Source organism: Moschus berezovskii, chromosome 4, assembly GCF_049115385.1.
Source record: "Moschus berezovskii isolate FMDL1 chromosome 4, NW_MosBer_1.0, whole genome shotgun sequence".
NCBI classification, from domain to species: domain Eukaryota; kingdom Metazoa; phylum Chordata; class Mammalia; order Artiodactyla; family Moschidae; genus Moschus; species Moschus berezovskii.
Window position 1 is genome coordinate 79,135,031 of NC_142463.1, and position 24,717 is coordinate 79,159,747.

Genomic DNA, 24,717 nt, shown 5'->3' on the forward strand with positions numbered 1-24,717 from the left:
CCCCTTATTTCTAAGCTATAAAGTGAGAATTTTTTTGTTTGTGCCTCTTTTGGCCCTAAAATTCAAAGATTCTAGTTAGTTCTCTTTGGAAGCCCACTTAATGCCTTATCTCACAAGAGAACTAACTTAGTTCTTATTTCATTTCAGACAAGATTCCTTTGCTAAGCAAAGAAAAACTGCCTGTTGTAGGAATTGGAAAGCATCTGTGTGGTGTGGCAACAGGTATGTAAACATACTAATAATGTTGAGATGAATGCATTAAGTTTTAGCATGAAAGAGTCTCTTTTTAGTAGTTTTAATCCCTTGTTTGTAACTCATTAATCTTCTTAGTAGCACTCGCCCTGTATTATATCCAGTTTTAGAGATTTCCTATTTAGTTGCTCATTTTGGCCACTTTGCAGGATGAATTAAGAGTTTTATGTGTAAATGCTGTATCATAAGGGCTTCCCTGGTGGCTCAGATGGTAAAGTGCCTGTCTGCAATGCAGGAGACCTGGGTTCGATCCCTGGGTCGGGAAGATCCCCTGGAGAAGGAAATGGCAACCCACTCCAGTACTCTTGCCTGGAAAATCCCATGGACGGAGGAGCCTGGTAGGCTACAGTCCGTGGGGTCACAAAGAGTCTGACACGACTGAACGATATTAAAAAGCGGGGGAGGGAACCTTAAAGTTCTTTGGGTCATATTTCATCCAAAAAGGAAATCAGTCATTTATGGAAGCTATTATGGTTCTTTTCCTGAAGCTACTCATTTTTTTAGAATTGCTTAGGAAGGATTCTCCCACTAGAAGACGATTATTTATCAAAATTCTAGGGGAAACAAAAAAAGAAATGTTAAGATGTGTTGTCTTAAACTTGGATCCATCAGATGTAGTATGATAAAGTAGACAGAACATGGGCTTTGAAATCAAACAGTACAGGATTCAGCTTTGTTGTGTACCTCTGGCAGATTAAACTTTGAGCCTCCAGTGAGGCCTACTTTCCACATTCTGACCCTCTTCTTCTTAACTCTTCACTGTTTGCTGTGAACATCTTACATTTCAAGACTGACCCTGAACGTCAGCTTCAGCAGATGCTTAGCTGATGCCTTTCTTCTTTCTTTCTTTGGGTTCTTTAAGCTCAAAACTTCCCTGGAATATATGTGTAGAAAACACAAATTTTTTCTTTGCAAGTCATTTCCTCAACAAGGGTAAGAAAAATGAGAGCCAGTTTGAGTAGTTGGACTAAAAGTTTTTCAAATTTTAGATCTTAAGCTTCACATAGTTTTTTGGGGGTGGGGGAAGTTGACTTTATGCAGAATAAATCATTAGAGAAAATTATTCAATAATGAGAAAAGAGCAAATATGAACTAAGTTGATATTGGCGCAAGTATAAAGTAGGTTTTTGTTGTTGGGCTTTTAAAAACCATACTGCCTAATAAATGTAAAAATTACTTATTTTTAAAGATGATGTGGTTTGGGGGGGCCACATAATTGTGTTTGCAGATCTTGCATTACGATGTTTGGTTGAAACCTGTGCTGCCAGTTGTGAGGAAAGGAATGAAGAACCTTTAGCCAAACGCATAAAGAATGATAAAACAGGAAAAGAAATTAACACTTTGGCCAAGGAAGGAAATGAAAAAAGTATCCCAGAGAAGCGGACCCCTGTGGCTGGCATTGTTATTGCACTCTGTTGTCACCACAGGTGTGATTGGAGACATTATGTGGGCAAAGAATATTTCAGGGCTCTGGGCCTTGGAGCAGTGGATTTCCACTATTTCCAGCGAATGAGTAGTTGGGCGACTTGTGGGATGCGAAAAACGACTTTGGAAGCTTCAAATATTGCCACAAAAAGAAGAGATAAACACAATGATGGCTGTGAAGAGCATGATGATGAAGGATACAGAATCACTGATGACAGCCCTGAGAGTTTTCCTGGGTGAGTGACTACTTTGAAGTGCACAGCACTAAAGCAGAAATACTTTATTATGCTGTACTTTATTCTTAGATGAATATTGCCAAAAATTCATTCATGAAAATATATTTTACCATCTAATTTTAGAATGAGTTAAAATACACACACTTTTATTACAGCATTAATAAAATGTGTCTTTGAAGCATGGAACATAGCACCTGGAACATACTGTGGGTTATTTAGCAGTTTGTCAATAAATAGGAATAGCTAAAATAATTTTTATAAGGTTTTACAGAATTTTAATAATGTGTTATGTGTGTTTATTCAATTTAGGTTTCTTACTGTTGAAGAAAAGAAGAAAATAGGGCATCTTTGTAAATTGCTGATTGACCAAGGCCGAATCAAGTATTTACAGCAGAAAGGCTTCAGTCCTGCTTTACAGTACTATATAGACCCTCTGGTGTCTTTGGAAAATGTATTGTTAACTGCTTTACCAAATCATTCTTCATCACCAGAAACAAGTGCTTAATAGGAAAGAAATTTTGAACAATGTCTGTCTTCCACCAAAAAAAAATTTTTTAATTGTATTTTTATATTCATGGAAATATCATTTAAATAGCAGATAATATGAACTTTAAAAATGTTGTGGCCTCATTGAACTTAGGTCATGGCTTTGTTTTTTACTTTAGAAATCCAAACATTAAAGAATTCACCAAATTCCCAAAGCAATCCTCTTCAGCAGGGCATCTTAAATTATACTATCCATCAACATGTACGGAGTTTGGGGAAGTAGTCGAGCAGTTGACTTGGTTACCTGAAACATATAACATGCCAACATGTAACTAGTACATTCACTTTCTATTTGCATTAATTTTAGAAACTTATTTTCCTTTGGTTTTATTTAATACTTTTTCAAGTTCAAGATGTAAATGATCAATTATCAGTTTACAACAAGGACCAATCTGAGAATTTGGCTTCTGTATGGATTTTTTGTCCAGGCAGATCTAGAAAGAATAATTAATTGTGATTATTTGTTTCTATTGCAAATAAATACAGAAATGTCCTCAGTTAATTAATGAATTTATCTTCAGATTTCAAGAGCCATAACTGTATTTATATATCATCAAAATTTATCCATGACAGACTAAAACTAAAGAGGTAATTGGATAATTACCTCTTGGATAATAACTAATTGGGTAATTATCTAGTTAAAACTTTCAAAAGGATACTTACAAGCCTAATTCACAAATTAAATTGAAATTTGTAAATAACTTCTGAAGTTAATTAGGCAACAGTATCTTTTAATGGGTCATTTTTACATATATAAGGACAATTACAAGTATATTTTCTCCTGTTTGGGAAGATACTTTGGAATAAAGTAGAAATTAGATAGTGATACCAAAAACCTCACTTTTGGGCCTCAGCTCATAAGCAGTTTCTATGCACAAGTAAACATTAAACCAAACATATGGTAGGACTGTTAGTCTTTTCCTCATCTCATCCTTGGTTTGTTTCTGCTTTATTTGTGAGAATTGTCTTAATCATCGTACATTTGCCAAGATAAAGATCCAGAATTACTAATTTAGATACTATAATGATATTCTTAAATAACTAGTATTTGTAGGTCTGTGAGTACGTTAATTATAAATTAGAAGTCTAGCACATTTTTACTTTCTGACCTTTCTACTTAAGTCTTATATATATATCTCATGAGACTGCCTAGGTTCAAATCCTTAATACTTGATCTCTTTGTGCCTCAATTCCCCTCTTGAAATGGGGATGATGAAGATAATACCTCACAGGGTTGTCATATGAACATTAAGTGATATAACATATTAAAATGCTTAGAACAGTTCTAAGTACAGAGTAAGTACTTAATAAATATTAAGTTTTTAATAGTACTAATTCATAAAAATATTTTTAATGACAGACTTGGTTTTATTATCTCTGTTTAAGTTGTAACCTTTTTTCTCTTATAAGTTCTATGTCAAATATTAAAATAAAGTAGTTGGATTATTTTTTAAATTAGCTACTCATGCGTGCAAATTGAGACCATAAAGGAAGATAATAATGCATCGTAATAATTAACCCCAATTTTGCTGAGTTAGGCAGTGCTAATTTGTGTCATACAGTCTGTTTTACTTTATTCAACAATTTATGCCTGGAAATAAAAAGATATTCTGCAACAGACATTATCTCCGTTATATTTCATAAAACATACGTACGCACACAAGAATTATACTGATGAAGTCCTGTGGACCATTTAGCTTAATGAATGTTTCTGACAATAATACCAGGTACTCTATGGGAAGATAAGCCATAGAGTACTTGCTGTAGATCAACATGCCAGCTGTAGGTAAAGATTATTGTTTTCCCCAAACTTGCTTATTTCCCTTAACATGAGACAGTGAATATGTGGGATATACATAGGAGCTATTTCTTGACTGGCAAAATTTGCAGGTTCAGTAAACTCCTTAAACTTTAGATTGATCTACACAATTTCCTCTTCCTGCATGTCCCACAGGTGCATCACACACACTGTGTTGAAACTGAAGTTCATGTTCCACTTCTACCACCAAACCAGCTTCTGTACTTCATTTCCCCATCTCAGCATCACCTAGTTGTTCCAGCCAAACCAGATTCATCCTGGACTCCTCCTTTTTCTCATCTTCATCCAGTTATCAATTCTGTCTCCTACCTGTCTTTTATATATTTATATTCTGCTATCCAAACCTAGGCCCCAAACTATTACAGATTTTTTACATATCTTCCTCCATGTTACTGTTTCTTCAACCTTGCTATAACAGATCTAATGACCTTCCTTGGATGTTGGTAAATGTATTTTTTCCAGATGAAAATAACCTTTTGGTTGGATTATACCTGCTCTTCAAAATAACTGAAGTTGTAACTAAATTCTTTTAACTCAAAAATTCTTCACATTTTAGTTAATTATAAAATGATGTTTTCTATTACTATCGTATTGCTTATTTGTTATTAACAGATAATTACGCCCTTTGTCCTCTTCCCCTTGGGTTAAGTCATTCCTTCCATAGTTAAAAAAAGCAACAAAAAGGTTTTAATTCTAAATTATCAGTGATCAAAATCTACACATCAAAAACTCACATTTTAACAATTGGCTAAAATCTATGTTCTCTTGATACATTTCACTCCTAGGCACAGTAGCAAAATGTTTTTTTTTTTTTCTAGTCAATTTTTTGTGTGTGTGTATGGACTATTGCAGAAAAAGAGCAAACAGTAGGGAAGGTAGTGTTTAATGAGTAACCGACATAACAAACTGATAGAATGAGGCAGTGAAACTTTAAGAATTACATCTTCATCTACTTGGTCGTGCTTCAAGTTCTTGACCAAAGAAATTTATTTCCTGACTCTACTTGAAAAACTTCTAATATTTTTACAGCCTTTCTCTCCAAGGCTTTATCAAAATTGTGAACACATTTGAATTTCACTTTTTTATTCCTTCAACAATATTGACTAAGAGACTAGGATTTGACAGAAAAGGTAAGATAGAATGAAAAGTCTATAAAGGAATTTATATATATGTACACACATATATATACACATACACACATTACTAAAAAGAATTTTTAACCTGTGTTCTATACAAATCTCATACCTGCTCTCCGTGACTCCTGTATATATGTGTGCATAAACTGAAGGCCGAATAATTCCCGTTCCTCTTCCTCATCTATGTTTTCACTGGGAGGAAGTGTTACTTCCAATTTCAATGGGTTCTCTCGGAAGTTGACAAACCTAGCAGTTCACCAAAAAACAGTATTTTTATAGGTGCCATAGAAGTGTACATTTATTTTCCTGGAGAAAGATCAAATGATAATATACTAAATTACTCTTTTTTTAACTGGTTTCAATAACTGAACATCTTGGTGAGATGTGATATATCCCAAGAATCTTTAAGTTTCTTTCCTAGAAGAAAAAAATATTAGCTTTAGACAACTTATTTTTCAAGCTTGTAAAAGCAATTATTTATTAGTCCATAGCATATGTTTAATGTGGTATAATTTAACTTGCAAGAGCAATCCCAATGCATCTCAAAAGTACAATTAATGCTATGAACTTAAATTTTCTGCATATTTTTAAAAGTATGTCTTATCTATCATTGTATTTTCACCACTGGGTACAGGGCTCAATAGTTGCTAAATAAATGAATGGTTCTGTTGAAAGTTGCGGGATTTGTTATGAATCTGATGTCTTATGCTCACTGTCAGGAAATTAAGTTTTGGAAGATACTTGACGAAGATCTGTTAGTAATTAACAGTAAAAAGTTATATTTAACATTGCCTGTGTCCATTTGTAGTTATTTAGAAGGAAAATAATCACTGTTCTTACAGTTTTGGTGTTTATACCATGGATAAAGTTTGTTAGCAATTATAAAGATAATTTTCAGGAAGATGTCACTAACATAGGGCATTCCTTAAAGCTACTAAAACTACTGTTTTAGTTTCAAGGATTCTTGAGTAATTTAGGCCAGTATTATATGAATCCTATTTATAAATTATAGCACTTCAAAGTTGGAAGAGATTTTTAAATGTATTTATTTATGTGAATGAGAACTGAAATCTATTCATAACAGTTTCTTCATATTACTTTGTTCTGAAGCCAGAAAGGAACATGTGAGTTCTGTGTCTAAAGTTTTACCTTAGATTGGTCATCTCTTCCAAACACACTGGGATATCTTGCAGTTTATTGTTGCTGAGAACAAGAGTACTCAGATTTTTCATACTGCTGATTGTTTCTGGCAAGCATGTTATTTCATTCCGTTGCAGCCATAATGTATGTAGATTTTGCATTCTGAAGAATTAAAAGAGGTTTCTGTGATTCATCACATATAATATGGAAACCCTGGTTCTTATTAACCTAAAATTTTAATGTCATACTGTATAATATCTTGTTTAACCAGTCTATCTGAGTTAACTGACTTTACATTACCTGATTTTAGGAAAACTGGGTCAGGAAGCTACTATCCATCTACGGTACAACTCTCATGTAATAGTAGAAATGAAATCAAGTTAGTCTACAGTTCTTCACTATTTCATAGGATTTCTTGCAGAAGAACTGCTAAAATGTTATGTAATCTGAATTAGAATCTTAAAAGCAAACTCAGAAGTTATTAATATGCCCATTTAGAGCAAGGCAAGTATGCATATTGTTTAACAGCATGGACTCAGGCCAGGGTACAGGTGTTGATTAGTCACTAAGTCATATCTGATGCTTTTGAGACCCCAGGAGACTATAGCCCACCAGGCTCCTGATTTCCCAGGCAAGAATACTGGGGTCGGTTGCCATTTCCTTCTCCAGGGGATCTTCCAGACCCAGGGATCGAACCCCACATCACTTGAATTGCAAGCGGACTTTTTACAGCTGAGCCACTGGAGGGTGTGGATGCCTGGGTTCAAATCGTAGCTGTCACTAACTGTGATCTTCAGCAAGTCACTAACATCTCTGCATACATCAGTTTCCTCCATCAGTTTTTAAACTGCACAAAGCAAGCACTAAGCAATGTTGTTATTGTGGCATATTCTTGTCAATTTGTTGTCAGAAAGTACATTTTTCTGTCCCAAACCTCATGCCCCCTCTTTTTTTTGTCTTCACCACATGGCTTGTGGGATTTTAGTTCCCCGGACCAGAGATGGAATCCGAAGCAGCACTAATCAGATCTATTGTGATTGATTATCTCTGGAGTCTCCTTTGTTTTGTTTGTTGTTTCTTATTTGTCATAGATGGCTTCAAGCACATCTCTTGGTAGTAAAAAAAAAGTTATTTTACCTTTCTATAGTATCAGGAAGTTGTTCAAGTCTGTTGCTTCCCATATCAAGCCACTCAAGGGCAGGCATGTTCAACACAGCAGGAGGGATTGTAGTAAAGAGGTTCATACTCAAATCAAGGTGAGTAAGCTTTAACAAGTTGCTGAGCTAAAGAGGAAGGCAAAGTTTTTCAAAATGTCCACAATGTAACCTTCTACAACACTCACATTGGTAAAGGAGATATTTCACATCAAGGAGTGTTTACGTTATGCTTGGGTTTTATTTAGTCGTAGAAATCCATAGCAAATTTGAGAGAACAATAAAGCTAAATAACCTCCACATAAATGAAAAGCTCTCATAGAAAGTTCATACATTCAAAGAAAACATATCTTCCAAAATCACCAAGCTCCAGGGTTTAGAGCACCCACCTGGCAGAAGCTTTTGTTTTTCTTTCTGTGAGTAAATATGTTTTCCTTTTATCTAGTAATGGAGATTTTCTTGGGAAAACCCAAAGTTCAGAATAATAGTTAAACCCTCTATTTTGTGCCTGATGCTTTACACGTGTTATCTCATAGAATTTACTGTTTGGTAAATTCTATTTTTTAAATGAAAACATCAATAAAAGATTGATTAAGACTAAGCACCAGTGTGCTCAGCTTAAGAAAGCAAATATATTGATATCACTGCCCTCTATATACATCTCCCTTCTTCCTCTTGAACGATAACTCTATCCTGAATTGGTATCTGTTATTCCCATGCATTTTCAGATGTTTTCATTACTATACATAAATATACGTTTTCTATGTTTTTCTCTATATATTACTATTATGCATATTTTTTCAGAAACAAAATTATCTTTTAATATGTTTTAAAGATGATACTATACTTATCTTTCTTTAACGTGCTTTTTTCTCTCAGTGTCAGCCTTTATATGAATTCATGTTGATGCATACAGCTCTAGTTTAGTCATTAACTTTACAAAGTTAATACCTTTTTTCCCTTTTACAGACAAAATGGTTGAGAGAGACCATATGACTAGAAATGATGGAGCTATGATGTGCACTCAAGTTTTCATGGACCTAAAGTCACAAAATTTCTAAATTTCTTCTGTAGTGAAAATTTCAAAATGTAAGATGCTAGTTAAGTTTTACAAAAGATTCTCCATTTAGGCAATTCTATGTTTTCTTTCTGTCTCAGAACACATTCAGATTCATTCCACAACTTTAACTAAAACTTCAAAAAATACAGAGATACGGTGATTATGGGTAATGCAAAAAGGCAGTTTTCCGTTTAGTAGGTGATATTTCTCCAACTTTAGAATTCAAGTGTTGAAAAAAAATACTTTTTCAAAACTCGTCATCAGATTTTAAATTTTTCAGATGGTTCAGAATTGTATGTAAAAAGATTATTTTGCATTAGCATAATTATGTTTGTGTGTTACAGCATTGCATCTTAATGGCTTAGCAGTACATCTCCTGTAACAGGAGTTCTCAGTGGTACCAAGATCCTTTAGTTCTAGAAGAATGGAGAAAGATATTGAAAGCACTGTAATCTAAATCTTCATTTTGCATATGTGAAGGCTGAGACCTAAGTGGTATGTTCAAGGCCACACTGCTGCTTAAAGGCCACACTCGGAAATAATTCCAGGCTCATGATCTCAGTTCAGTATTTGTTCCTATAAAACCTTTATCTTTAAGTAAAGACATTAAGGTTCAGACAGGTTATTAGACATGCCCAAATTCACTTTTTACTGACAGAACCAAAGCTAAAAAAAAAATCACAATAATTGGGAATTAGAAATGAAATATTTATTGGCCCTCTCTTAGACAGAAAGAAATTGTCTCTGTGATCACGATTTTCATTATAATCGAGTATGATAACCAAGACAAAGAGGGGAACGGGAATAGTCCTTTTGAGTTTTATTCTTTTACATGTAACTCTTATCCTGCAAAATCACTGTTTTCTAGGCAAAGCACCATGGAAATTTCCTTTGCGGACTCATAAGAGCCATAAATATGCTTGAAAAATAATACAAAAGTCTGTATCTCTATGATCAGTTTTACCAATAACAAGATATACCAATAAAAGTTTGAAGACTTCACAAGCCCATTGCCTTGGCTTTTCCTTAGTAGAGCCTGGGAAGCTAGCAAATATACTTCCTAATCTGAAGAATTCATGTCTTTTCACGTCACCTGTATCTAAAAAGCTGATCACCTATAAAAACCAACAGATAAAAAGAGTTTTTTCTATCACCACACTGCCTGTGCTTTATAAGGACATTCATTCAGTATTACATAATGACTTCGTACTGAGCTGAGCCTTCAATTCTGGGAATAGAAACAAGATTCTCACTCTGGCCTTCAGGGAGATCACAGTCTAGTCAGCAAATAATGTCGATACTGTGCCAATAATAGAAATATCTTTTATGCTAAATAGGTCTTTCTCTAATTAAAAACATGCTTTATAATAATAGTTTTCTCTAAATATTTTCTGAAATGAAATTTATAGCATTTTTTCATTAGTGTTATTTTTAGTGATCATACCAGGGAAAAGTAAATCACTAGTAGATGGAAAATATAATCATAGGGATTTACATCATTCTGACCTCTTGTGGAAGATCACTTATGTCTCTGTTAACAGCAAGTTCCAGTTTCTCCAAGCTGGCACAGTAACTTAGTTCCATGGGGACAGTTTTGATTCTATTGTAACTAAGAATCAGTTCCTGAAGTCTAGTGAGCAATCCTATGGAAAAATAATATGCAGTAAATAGCAGAGGGTTATAAAATACTGTTTCCAGTTAAGTATTACAGCATAACCTACTTTCCAGTTTCAAATTGGGAAAGTCACATTTGGGCTCTTCCCTTTTCCTGGTATGTGTCCTGCCCCTTCTTCAGAAAAGCAACAGATGATTTATCAGTACATGCAAAAAAATTTTTTTGTTCTGGTTTATCTGTACCATATCCTGACCAATTTTCCATTTGGGGATTTCTTCCCCCCTCATTTAAAGAATTTTATCTAATTTTTCTTTCTTGTCTTCAATCAGTTCCCTTGTAGAAGGAATAACTGAACTAACAATATTGTTGCCAGAATCAATACAATATTATTTCCAAAGAGACTTTCCTTGCATTAAAATCTCATCTTGAATTACCTCAGTAAACCCAGAAGCTTGGATCCCCTGGAAGCTTCAGTTCAGATGTTTAGAGTTTTCTCAAGATGTAGTACTATATAAAGATGAGATCTTTATTGCATGTGTCAAAATTCTCAATAAAAATCACAGGAATAGAAGCAATCTTCCTTACCAATTCCTCGAGGTATCTCTGAAATTGTGTTTCGAGATAAATCTAACACAATAAGGTTCTGGAACCTTCCAATGAATTCAGGAATTTTCAGCAAGCCAATTCTATGAAGTTGCCATTCCTGTAGCTGGTTCAGTTTTAGTAGAGAAGAAGGGAGAGTCTAAACTCAAGTAAAGAAATGACAGGGTTACTATATTACTTAAGTTATCGCAGTATCATGCCACATTGAAATGTGATTGTAGAGATATTACTTGATTTGTAAAAGAAATTAGGAATATTTTTTCTTTAATGAGTTACATTTCCAAGTGCTTTGTGCTACTTCTAAGTTTTAAGAACTTTACTTTCCAGGGAGGATGCTAAACCTTCAAACGCCAGTCAGAATAGCATAAACAAAAATAAGGTATTTTAGTCAATATTGCTCACACATAGAACTGTGTTCTAAAGATTCTTTATTAGGCTTAATGACAGTACATATGTTATTGAAAATGAGAATATGGTGGTTAATTGAAATTATAGAAAAAAAGATCATTTTAATCAATAATTCAAACTTCTCTCCCCTTTGCTTTTTTAAAATTATTTATTTATTTTTGGCTGCTCTGGGTCTTGTTGCTGCGTGCAGGCTTTCTCTAGTTGCGGTGAGTGGGGGCTAGTCTCTAGTTGCTGTGGCCTCGTTGAGAAGCACAGGCTCTAAGCAGGCGAGCTTCAGTAGTCGCAGCACACAAACTCAGGTGCCCCACGGCATATGGGATCTTCCAGGACCCGGGATAGAACGCATGTCCCCTACATTGGCATGTGGATTCTTAACCACTGGACCACCAGGAAAGTCCCTTCCCTTTCTGTTTCGAAATAGTATAGTGTTTTAAAGACGATTTTCTTTTAAATTAAGAGTTTTAAAGTTTCAACTATTCTGAACTCTATGCCTTTTCTCTGTCAGCCTAAAGTAGCCGAAAGACAAAATAAAGGTGGTAACCACCTAGCTGAATATACCAATGTGTATGAAGACAAACACTGAATTAAGGGATAAAGTTGGCCCTTGTTAAAATTAGGCTAGGCCTAACATACAAAAGGAGAAGGAGATGGCAACCCACTCCAGTGTTCTTGCCTGGAGAATCCCAGGGACGGGGGAGCCTGGTGGGCTTCCGTCTATGGGGTCGCACAAGGGTCAGACACGACTGGAGCAACTTAGCAGCAGCAGCAGCAACATACAAAAATTAAACAGATATCTGTTTGTATATGTGTATGTGTGTGTGTGTGAAAGAAAGAGGGAGGGAAGGAGAGAAAGAGAAGATAATATGAATCCGATTGTGGACCTAAGAAAAATTAACATACATTTCCATTTTGTGAACTTTTAACTGAGCATTAGCTTTGGAAAGCAATACGACTTTTATTAAGCAGACAGTCTTTATGAAAAATGAGAAAATGCTTATTAGAAGGATTGGTGGAGAAAAGATTACAAATGACTTAAATTTAGGCAGCATTAAAGCACACTGGTTGAATTTTTGCACAAAAAATTTGAGAAGTTATGTTCATTTTCAGTTTCTGTTGCCCAAATTCATTCAGTATTATACACTATTAAAATCAGAATTCCTAACTATTTCACACTGAAGCACATAGTCTAAGAATCATTCTCTCAACTCTCCCACACAATGCAAAATATAAAAAATATTGCTTCTATAAAGCTTACCTTCCATTCCTCTTTTTCTATTTTTAAAATGACTCTTCCATCTTCCTTGGTGACCTTTTCTCTTAGCTTGGTTAAGCATACTCGTTCTTCCCATATTCGCACTAACCTAGGAAACCAGGAAATCATTTTAGGTCACAGGTAGTAACATAGGTACCATTCACTTTTGTATGAAAAAGTAACCAATCAAAAACAAACATTTGATTGACAGTATCTGGAAATCAGACAAGAATTATTTTGTAAGATATTTGATTAATATGATAAATGCCCTCTTTTTAAGTTTTTGAAAAGTAGTATACCTCTCCTTAGAATTTTTGTAACAGATTTGTTAAGATATGATTCACATACCATAAAAATCTGACACAATTTGGTATTTTCTGGTATATCTGCAGAGCTGTGCAACCATTACTGCTATCTGATCCAAAATATTTTCAGCACTCAAGAAAGAAACCCCATGCCTGAGCAGTCACTCCCCATTCCTCCCTCCCTCAGCACCTGGCAGCCAATAACCTTTCTATATCTATGTATTTGTCTATTCTAGATATTTCATGTAAAAGGTATTCTATAATATGTGGTCTTTTGTGTAGAAGGGTTTTATCCAAAATTTATGCATGTGTGTATCAGTACTTTGGAGAAGGCAATGGCACCCCACTCCGGTACTCTTGCCTGGAAAATCCCATGGACGGAGGAGCCTGGTAGGCTGCAGTCCATGGGATCGCGAAGAGTCGGACACAACTGAGCGACTTCACTTTCACTTTTCACTTTCATGCATTGGAAAAGGAAATGGCAACCCACTCCTGTGTTCTTGCCTGGAGAATCCCAGGGATGGGGGAGCCTGGTGGGCTGCCGTCTATGGGGTCGCACAGAGTTGGACACAACTGAAGCGACTTAGCAGCAGCAGCAACAGCATCAGTACTTATTTTCTTTTTGTAGAAGAATAATATTCTACTGCATCAGTTCAGTTCAGTCACTCAGTTGTGTCCAACTCTTTGCAACCCCAAGGACTGCAGCACACCAGGCCTCCCTGTCCATCACCAACTCCCGGAGCCTACCCAAACTCATGTCCATTGAGTCAGTGATGCCATCCAACCATCTCATCCTCTGTTGTCCCCTTCTCCTCCTGCCTTCAATCTTTTAAACTATCAGGGTCTTTTCAAATGAGTCAGCTCTTCGCATCTGGTAGCCAAAGGACTAGAGTTTCAGCTTAAACATTAGTCCTCCAATGAACACTCAGGACTGATTTCCTTTAGGATGGACTGGTTGGATCTCCTTGCAGTCCAAGGGACTTCAAGCGTCTTCTCTAACACCACAGTTCAAAAGCATCAATTCTTCGGCGCTCAGCTTTCTTTATAGTCCAACTCTCACATCCATACATGACTACTGGAAAAACCATAGCCTTGATTAGACAGACCTTTGTTGGCAAAGGAATGTCTCTGCTTTGTAATATGCTGTCTAGGTTGGTCATAACTTTCCTGCCAAGGAGTAAGCATCTTTTACTTTCATGGCTTCAGTCACCATCTGCAGTGATTTTTTTTTAATTTTTATTTTATATTGGAGTATAATTGACAGTGTTGTATTGCAGTGATTTTTGAGCCCCCCAAAATAAAGTCAGCCACTGTTTCCCCATCTATTTTCCATGAAATGATGGGACCAGATGCCATGATCTTAGTTTTCTGAATGTTGAGCTTTAAGCCAACTTTTTCACTCTCCTCTTTCACTTTCATCAAGAGGCTCTTTAGGTCTTCTTCACTTTCTGCCATAAGGGTGGTGTCATCTGCATATCTGAGGTTATTGATATTTCTTCCAGCTTATGCTTCATCCAGCCCAGCGTTTCTCATGATGTACTCTGCATAAAAAGGTAAATAAGCAGGGTGACAGTATACAGCCCTGACATACTCCTTTCCCAGTTTAGAACCAGTCTGTTGTTCCATGTCCAGGTCTAACTGTTGCTTCTTCCTGACCTGCATACAGATTTCTCAAGAGGCAGGTCAGGTGGTCTGGTAGTCCCATCTCTTTCAGAATTTTCCACAGTTTATTGTGATCCTCATGGTCAAAGGCTTTGGCATAGTCAATAATGCAGAAATAGATGTTTTACTGAAACTCTTGCTTTTTCGATGATCCAACAGATGTTGGCAATTTGATCTCTAGTTCTTCTGCCTTTTCTAAATTCAGCTTGAACATCTGGAAGTTCATGGTTCATGTATTGCTGAAGACTGGCTTGGAGAATTTTAAGCATGACTTTACTAGTGTGTGAGATGAGTGCAATTGTGCAGTAGTTTGAGCATTCTTTGGCATTGCTTTTCTTTGGGATTGGAATGAAAACTGACCTTTTCCAGTCCTGTGGGCACTGCTGAGTTTTCCAAGTTTGCTGGCATATTGAGTGCAGCACTTTCACAGCATCATCTTTTAGGATTTGAAATAGCTCAACTGGAATTCCATCACCTCCACTAGCTTTGTTCCTAGTGATGCTTTCTAAGGCCCACTTGACTTCCCATTCCAGGATGTCTGGCTCTAGGTTGGTGATCACACCATCGTGATTATCTGGGTCGTGAAGGTCTTTTTTGTACAGTTCTTCTGTGTATTCTTGCCACCTCTTTTTAATATCTTCTGCTTCTGTTAGGACCATCCCGTTTCCGTCCTTTATCGAGCCCATCTTTGCATGAAATGTTCCCTTGGTATCTCTAATTTTCTTGAAGAGATCTCTAGTCTTTCCCATTCTGTGGTTTTCCTCTGTTTCTTTGCATTGTTCGCTGAGGAAGGCTTTCTTATCTCTCCTTACTATTCTTTGGAACTCTGCATTCAAATGGGTATATCTTTCCTTTTCTCCTTTGCTTTTCACTTCTCTTCCTTTCACAGCTGTTTGTAAGGCCTCGTCAGACAGCCATTTTGCTTTTTTGCATTTCTTTTTCTTGGAGATGGTCTTTGATCCCTGTCTCCTGTACAGTGTCACGAACCTCTGTCCATAGTTCATCAGGCACTCTGTCTATAAGATCTAGTCCCTTAAATTCTACTGCATGGATATACCAAATTTGTTGACCGATTCATCAGTTTATGGACATTTTTAACTATTATAAATAATGCTGCTATGAATATTCATGTAAAATTTTCAGGTAGATCTATGTTTTCATTTCTCTTGAGTGTATGTATTCCTAGGAGTGGAATTGCTGGATCATTTCGTAAATCTACATTTAACTTTTTTAAACCAAACTGTGTCCAAATTGCTTGCATCATTTTCCCTTCCCACCAGTAGTGTATGAGGGCTCTGTTGCTCCATAGCTTTCCATGGCAATGGCTGTGTGTCGCCTTCCAGACTTAACAGCTGCTCACTCATGCCCAACTCTTTGTGACCCCATGGACTGTAGCCCACCAGGATCCTCTATCCATGGAATTTTCCAGGCAAGGATACTGTAGTGGGTTGCCATTTCCTTCTCCAGGGGATCTTCCCAACCCAGGAACTGAACCCAGGTCTCCTGCATTGCAGGCAGATGCTTTACCACCTGAGCTACTAGGAAAGCCCTAGTAGGGAAGCTTCTAATAAATGTGATTAAGTGAGACAAAATAATGCCATCTATTCAATTATATCATGTTTTATAAAAATAGAACTATTCAAACGGTAGACATAGTGATTATTAATTGCTTACCGCTCACTGAGATATACATATTCCAGAGTAAGATATAATGTTGAGCAATGAGGTGTCTTACTCCCTACACTTTAACTTCAATTAAAGATCTCCATCAAGCACCTATTATATACCAAATATCATGTTAGACATTGTGGATACAAAAACCTCTGTCCTTAATGAGTTTATAGTGAGAGAAACTATTACCAGATAAGTTTATATCCATCTCTTTAATGATTCACTTTTTCTTTCTGGCTCTGTGTGATCTAAATCCAGAATGTATCACTTAATTCAGAGACCATGGACAAGACATCTCACTTCCAAGGATTTTGCCAATAATATATGGGGTTTGGATTAAATAATATCTAGTGTTTCTTCTAGCTCTAATATTCTGTAATTCCTACACTGCTTATTTTAAGCTTGAGGCTCTTTCAAGTTTTGAATTGAAATTTTCTACCTCCTCTAAAACCCTTCTGTTATACTCTAAAGCCTTTCTCAAATGTCGTTATATCACCTCTTACCCAAGTGCTTAATTTTTTTCCAGGCAACCTTGTATCAAAAAACAGAACAATTTCTGTTTGCATGTAAGGCTGGGTGACTTCCCTGATGGTGCGGTGGTTAAGACTTCATGCTTCCACTACAGGAACCATGGGTCGGATTCCTGGTGGGGAAACTTAAGATCCCGTGGTGCAACCAAAATAAGGGTTTTTAGTTAAATCTTTAGCCACTTTTAGCTGAGAAAAGAGCATTAGATTACATTCTTACCTTTTTTTATCCCTTGCCTGTTTTGTGCAGAGAAAATTATTCGTAGCCAGACATGTTTAATATTAATAGGTAAAATTCAGGAGTAAAGAAATAACTCATGATTTCTGACCACTGTTTTTTAAAAAATTGGATAGGATTTTTAAGAGTACTTGAGTTAACAGAGAACAGTCTTATGGTTGCCAAGGATGGGAGTGTTGGAGGGGAAGGATTGGGAGTTTGGAATTAGCAGATATAAAGTAGTATTTATAGGATGGATAAACAACAAGGAACTATGTGATAAACCGTAATGGAAAAGAATATGAAAAAGGATATATATGTGTGTGTGTGTGTGTATAACTGAGTCACTTTGCTATACAGCAGAGATTAATACGACATTGTAAATCAACTATATTTCAGTAAAATTTTTAAAAAAGAATACTCAAGTTTGTCATAATTGTATAATATAAACATAATAGGTTTTGTAAGAGTAGTTTTACATGTAAAGGGTCAATCTAGGGAAATTTAAGACCTGCGGTTAATATAGTACTTACAGAGTCAGATTGCTTAGATATGAATACTAGTGAAAACATTTATTAGCAGTATGATCTTTGACAAGTTACTTAGGCCTATCCTTCAGGTTTTCCATCTTTAAAGTGGAGAAAATAACATCACCCATGTGTCACAGAGATTGCTTATCATTCTCCAATATGTGACTTCTCTTCTTCCTCATAATAGATCCTCTAAATATAACTGGGCACAAGACTTCATTTAGCCATCCTCCCTTGCAGTTAGGAATGGGTCATATGAAGCTTTGGCTAGTGAGATGTTAGCAGAAATAGTAATGTGTGCAACTTCCGGCTAGCTGGAATCAAGTACATTGGCCACAGTTGGTCTATCTATGTATTTCGGGCCATGAAGTAACTAAAATCCATTCCTAAAGGAATGGAAACCATGCCCAGTTGAGCAACAAGATAAAAAGCCTGAATGTCTGACACAGTGGAGTGCTATGCCAGTCCTCTTCTTTTCTGGCAGAATACCAATTATTTCCAAGTTTTTACACTCCCTCCAAGTTACCCAAGTATAAATCTTAATTTGTCTAAATCAGTGATATGATCTCATTCCCCTAAAAGGTTACTGGATTAGGGGTGTAAAAATGACCTGATTCTGGCCCATGAGATGTGAAGGAGAGGCTAGCTAGGGAACCTCCGAAAGGTATTTTCATTCTTAAATAAGAAACCGAAATAAATACAATAGCTCCCACTCTTCTGATAGCATAATGATGTCTGTCTGCCTGAAAGTGTACCGGTCACCCTGCAACACTGAGAGAAGCTAACCTGAGGACCAGACTGGCATACCAAGATTAGCTGTGGAAGGTGGAAGAGGCAGAATCCAAAAAACTGTGGAAGCTTTGGAATTGCCTAAACTCAGGACTTCCCTATTGTTTAAGCCATTTTTAGTCGTGTTTTCTTTTATTAGCTGACACAAGACCTTTTTTAAAAATGAGATATAATTGGCATATAACATTATATTAAGTTTAACATAATTAGACTTAATTATGTTGCTGCTACTGCTGCTGCTAAGTCGCTTCAGTCGTGTCCAACTCTGTGCAACCCCATAGACAGCAGCCCACCAGGCTCCCCCGTCCCTGGAATTCTCCAGGCAAGAACACAGGAGTGGGTTGCCATTTCCTTCTCCAATGCATGAAAGTGAAAAGTGAAAGTGAAGTCGCTCAGCTGTGTCCGACTCTTTGCGACCCCATGGACTGCAGCCAACTAGGCTCCTCTGTCCATGGGATTTTCCAGGCAAGAGTACTGGTAATTATGTTAAGTCACACTTAATATTAAGTTACACTTAAGTGTAACATAATTACACTTAATATTAAGTGTACAACATAATGGCTTGATATTTGTACATATTGCAAAACACTAAACACTGCCATTCAGTGTTTAGAAAGAGATCTAATGAGTGATAAATGTAGGGAGCTATATCAAATCTATGAGGATCGGGGCTATCCTTGTAAAAGTAATGCATCCTTTGGAAATATCCACTGAGGAAAGTAGGTAGGTATCAATAAGGCAGAGGAAATTAGAGTCAAACTATAACCCAAATAGAGGACTCAGGTGATCCACAGTGGCCCTGGCTGGAACTCACAGCTATTTAGTTAGGTGAGAATCGACTGAACTTTCTAATGCAAGATGTTGTTTTAGCTCCTAGGAAACATAATGTTGAACAAACAATCTCTGAAAAGTAGACTAAATGATACTAATCAAACTTTGATGAATGTTGAACAGACTCCTAGGATAATTACTAAATTCATTTGTATTTTTTTTGGCCTGCATCATAGGGCCACACTTCATTGTCAGGTGCTTCCTTTAGTTATATTTTGAGTTTTCTGTAAATAAAAACCTCTATAAATTCAATAATAAGGCAATTAATAAATACTATTTTAATAATGAAGATGGTATAAATTTTTGTTAATTCAAAATAATAAACATGTTTTAGCATACTTTTGTTGGAATTCCTTCTCTCGCTTCAGGTCTTCATTGAGTTTCTTTATTCTTTCTTCCCAAACTTCCTTTACAGCATTGACAGCCCCAGTACTAACCACATTTTCTGACATGATTTCTCCACATTGTCACAGGGTCACCAACTTCATTAAATTTTGAATAACTGAATCACAGATGCCATCTCAGAAAGGACCTGATTGAACCAGAGAGCGGGGGAAATGTGTTTCAGAATGTTTATTGAGTGCCATAATGAACATAATAGCTTAGATTTATTGAACACATTCTATGTTCCCAAGACTATTTAATGTACTTTACATGCCATATTTCACTTAATAATTCTCATAAAAATATCATGACATGGGTACTTTTATTGTCTTTGTATAAAGAGGAGAAAATCGAGCCCTAGAAAAGATGGCTACGTGGCTTACATTCTATCTCTAATAAGTGACAGAGGGTGGAACTGATGCCAAGTCTACTTCCTTTACTATTAATTCACAGTAATGAAAAACTGCAACTACTTTGCATGTCCAATTATAGGGAAATATGTAGTAATGGATATACAAGATGAGCAAGCATCTTGACAGAGCTACTTAATCTAGATGCTATATACACGAGCTGGAATTCAGTTAAGTGGTAATATAGTGGGATTGTTTGCCCTTGTGGAAAATAAATTGCAAATGGACTTATCTAACATTGAGGATTGTGACCTGAATCTCGGAAAAGAGAGGCAGACAGTAATAGGGGAATGGTTATGTAAGTCACGGTAGATCTATTTGATGAGATGTTCTTTGCCTTTCATATAGTGGTATTGATTTTTCACCAAATTATCTAGCAATAATGAAAGCATTTTATTCACAATTAATTTAATTATTTCTTCAAAATTCAAGAGGTAAAAGATGTCCACAATTACCACTTCTATTCAACATTATATTGAAATGCAATAAAGCAATATCGTGAATAAAATAGAAAAGTATACAGTTTGGAAAAGGAGAAGTAAAATTTGCAACAGCATAGGAAAAAAGGTACTCTCATACACTAAATGTGATATAGTCTCTATGGAGAAAATTTTTGTAATATCTATCAAACACTTAAAAGTCACACCAACACTTGTAGGAATTTACACTGAAAATATTTTCAATTTGAAAATGACACATTACAAAATTATTCACTGTAAGGTTTTTCATGACAGCAAAAGGTTGGAAACAATAACTTTCTACCGGTAAATTACAGTAGATGCATATTATGATGAATTATATAGCTCCATAAAGAAGGAAAAGCATGTGATACACTGATAAAGCATGATATCCGAAATGTATGACTATGACACAATTTATTTATCCATTCTAATTAATGTGGATATTTAGATCCCAAATTTTTGCTCTAATGAGAAAAACTGTTTCTGAAATTCCTGTTCTTATCTTCTTGCTGCTAAAGTAGTATTATTTCTATTGAGTATACCCAGAATTAGAATTGTTAGATCACTATGTTCAAATTTATAAGATAGAGGCCAACTGTTTTTCAAACTGGTAAGATAGAGGCCAACTGTTTTCCTTGTACAGTTGTAGTAAGTAATTTCCAATGGAAAACAAGTGGCCTCTAAATTGTAGGAACAGTTTCCATTGGAAATTGTTTCCCCATTGATGTATATCCTCACCCCATATTACTGCATAAAATGATATCTCATCATGATCATAATTTATGTTTTTCAGATTATTAACTGCTCTAAGCTAATAAAGATTGCCCAACTGAATAAAAGACAAAATCCTGTGTATTATTTACAAGGGCATACCTGAAACATGAAAACAGAAAAAAATGGAAGGCACAAAATAAAAAAAGATCAGTCTAGGATTATACCCAAGAGAAATTAAAATACATGTTCACACAAAAACTTGTACATGAATGTTGATAGTAGCATTATTCACAATGTCCCCAAAGTGGAAAACAAGTAGCTGACAAGTGGAAACAAATGGCCATTAACTAACAAATGGCTATTAATGAACAAAATGTGACATATCCATACAATGGAATATTATTCTGGCATGAGAAGGAACTAAGCACTGCTACATCATGGGGAAACTTTGAGTAAAATGATGCTGATAGAAGTCAGACACAAAGCACCAAAAATTGTATTATACCATTTATATGAAATGTCCAGAATAGGCAAATCCATGAAGAAAGAATGTAGATTAATGATAACCATGGGGCTTTATAGAGGGGGAAAGAGGAGTGATTGCTAAGGGTACAAAGTTTCCTTTCTGAGTGATGAAAATCAACTTTGAAATAAATCAACCTATGAAAAAGCAAAGATTATTTATGGCTAAAAAACCAGAATGTAATACATCTTCAAAATATAAAAATAAAAATCCTTTTAATAGGGTGTAGAAGAAGGATATGGGAAAATAGAGGGTGAGGGAGATAAGAGATATAGTCTCTATAAAATGAGAGAGATTTAAGTATTGAAGCTATAAGACAACAAAAAAGAAATTAAAAGAGATATAACTCTGGGAGTGCAGGTGAATTTAAGCGTCATCTTTCATAATGAAACAATAGATAATGTCTAAAGCTGAGAAGACACAGCATACTGCCTTTGAAAAAGAAAAAAGTATTAAGGAGGTAACCACTGAAAACTAAATACTGAAATAGTTAAAATGGTTACTTTTAGGGTGATAAAAATGGGGTACATAATATTGCTTTTTCACTATTAATCTCCTCTAAATTACTGATTTCTTTAAAACTATGTAATTTGTGTGTGAGGGACAGAAAGGCAGAGACAGAGAGAGGAAGAAAAATGTATTAAAAAAGGGGAAAATTTAACATTTGAGGATGAATATATAATTGCTCATATGCAGGAAGTTATTAGGAGGAAGGCCTTACTTAAAGCAATAAATGCAGCATTTAAATGGGAACAGATTTGCAAGATCTTTCTCCCATCAAGGAACTACGGGTATTTATGCCAATAATCCAACCCTCTGGGTATTAATATCACTGTCCAGTTATAATTTATTGTCTCAGATGTAAGCAGGTTTGAAGCAAGCATTTATCAGATAATAAAGAATTAAAATCTCAAGTACCTACATGTAAATGTGTATTTTACTAGACATGTGTAACTTCATGCGCCAATTCATTTCCCCATTTCCCATTAAACTTTGATCAACCATCAATTTTCCTATAATAGTAAAAAATGTCCCTTTGAGGAAAACAAGTCAGTAGTGATATATGTATTTCTGCCTCCCACATGGAATTGTGTTCTCTACCTTGGTTATTACAACAGAAAAACAGAAACCTTGGCAGTAAAGTAAGCATGGCTGTGACATGACTGAGGAGTCAACTCCCCAGAATCAAAAGAAAACAAAAGAAATATAATCTCTGGAGGAATACTTCTTGATTTCTGAGGAAGTCAGTCTTCCAGAAGAGGACAACTAGATGAATGACTATGAACCTCCAAAGAGACTTTTAAATTCAATTCCAACTTTAGTTGTACCTTCCAGCAAACACAGACACAGTAAAAACATCAACAGCTATCTATTTATAAGTCAAGAGTAGGAAAAAAAATGTTTTTGAAAAATACGTACCACGGTCAGTGCATACAGGAGCTGACATATCCAAAGTCAGTGTATCAACTAGGAGTGGACTGAAGGCGGAATTGTTTTCAGTGTGACTCCCAGTGATGAAAATCCTCAGTCAGACTGTAGCTGGGTGAAATGTAATGTCAGCCTAGTTCTAATTTTAGTTCATGGACAAAGTTGAGAATAGCAAAACTCACATGGAGCTTCTGTGCAAAGCACCAGCTGATAACGTATGTGAGTACATTCCGTGTGCTGCGAAATGCTGTGCTGCAGGTACTATAAAACTATCCTGCGTGCATGCATGCATGCGTCAGTCGTGTCCAACTCTTTGAGAGCCTATGGACTGTAGCCCACCAGGCTCCTCTGTCCATGGAATTTTCCAGACAAAAATACTTGAGTGAGTTGCCATTTCCTACTCCAGAGGCTCTTCTTGACCCAGGGATTGAACACGCATCTCCTGTGTCTCCTGCATTGGTTGGCAGATTCTTTATTACTAGCAACACCTGGGAAGCCCCAATTATTCCCTAGAAATTCTCTAATGCCTCTATAGTGAATAAGTTCAGAGAGTTGTGGGGTGTCTCAAGATCACGGAAACAGTAAAGGAGATCACAGAACCTAAACTCTGTACTCCCTGTCCAGAGAGTTGGCACCATTTCACACACAGCTGCCTTGAATACATTCATAAGTCAACTCAGAAGTTCAGGGAGGAGTTTTGTTTCCATTAAAAAGGAGACTAAATTGTCCCCTTGGAAACAATTTAGATTTATTTCTGCGTTTGGCACTGTTTACAATTAAATTTTAATTTGACCAAATTTATAGAAAATCCACAAATTTCAAAGCTTCTCTCTTCTCTTAACTAGCCTCTTATTTTCCATAATGCAGATCTAAAAGGCAACACTGCAGGGAGTAAGACAAGTTGAGAAGTTGTTAAAGTGACCTACACTAGAGAAATGGCAGGGAGAGTGGGAAAAAAATGAACAGATTTATGAGCTATTTATGAGGAAATTGGACAATTTTGCTTATTTGAGGACAATAAGGGATTAGAAAGGGTTTCCCTGGTAGCTCAGCTGGTAAAGAATCTGCCCACAATGCAGGAGACCCCAGTTCAATTCCTGGTTGGGAAGATCCCCTGGTGAAGAGAAAGGCTAACTGCTCAGGCTCCCCTGGTGGCTCAGACTGTAAAGAATCTGCCTGCAATATAGGAAACCTGGGTTTGATCCCTGGGTTGGGAAGATCCCCTGGAGGTGGCATAGCAATCCACTCCATATTCTTGCCTGGAGAATCCCATGGACAGAGGAGCTTGGTGGACTACAGTCCATGGAGTCACAAAGAGTCAGACACGCCTGAGCAACCAAGCACACACACAAGGGATTAGAAAGAAGAGATAAGGCATGTACAGTGACTATCTGTCATTCATGGCTGCTCATATCTTCCAAACATCCTCTCCATAGCTTGATAACCCCCCACATTGTGAATCTACTCTACCAAGATGGAATTAGGGGGAACTATCCCAATCTCCCTTGCTACTGGATTAGGGATGCGACTAAGATTTTGCTCATCATCTACTTTGGTTTAGAGGCAAAGTAGGTGAGGATACAGGCTGAGTGACCAGAGTCCATTTTTGCTGGTGTGGG

General features: G+C 36.2%; 2 protein-coding genes across 6 annotated transcripts in view; one reads left to right on the plus strand and one right to left on the minus strand.

The window, feature by feature from the left end:
- The window catches only part of TRMT13 (tRNA methyltransferase 13), a 19,857-nt gene extending 15,778 nt beyond the window's left edge, over positions 1 to 4,079 (plus strand). For all 5 annotated transcript variants that reach the window (XM_088835512.1, XM_055401876.2, XM_055401877.2 and 2 more), the window contains 3 exons: positions 148 to 222; positions 1,481 to 1,913; positions 2,223 to 4,079. In XM_088835512.1, the coding sequence (XP_088691638.1) occupies positions 148 to 222; positions 1,481 to 1,913; positions 2,223 to 2,418 (704 nt within the window). In that variant the 3' untranslated portion in view covers positions 2,419 to 4,079. The remainder of the gene's footprint in view (positions 1 to 147; positions 223 to 1,480; positions 1,914 to 2,222) is intronic.
- LRRC39 (leucine rich repeat containing 39) lies at positions 2,444 to 23,244 on the minus strand. Its single transcript, XM_055401880.2, has 9 exons — positions 23,090 to 23,244; positions 19,518 to 19,710; positions 12,650 to 12,755; positions 10,969 to 11,125; positions 10,275 to 10,411; positions 7,692 to 7,837; positions 6,564 to 6,716; positions 5,524 to 5,660; positions 2,444 to 2,703 (listed from the first exon to the last, which is right to left on the minus strand). Exons 2-9 carry the CDS (start codon positions 19,628 to 19,630, stop codon positions 2,648 to 2,650), a joined length of 1,005 nt encoding a protein of 334 aa, XP_055257855.2. The 5' UTR covers positions 19,631 to 19,710; positions 23,090 to 23,244; the 3' UTR covers positions 2,444 to 2,647.
- Positions 23,245 to 24,717: the final 1,473 nt, after the last annotated feature.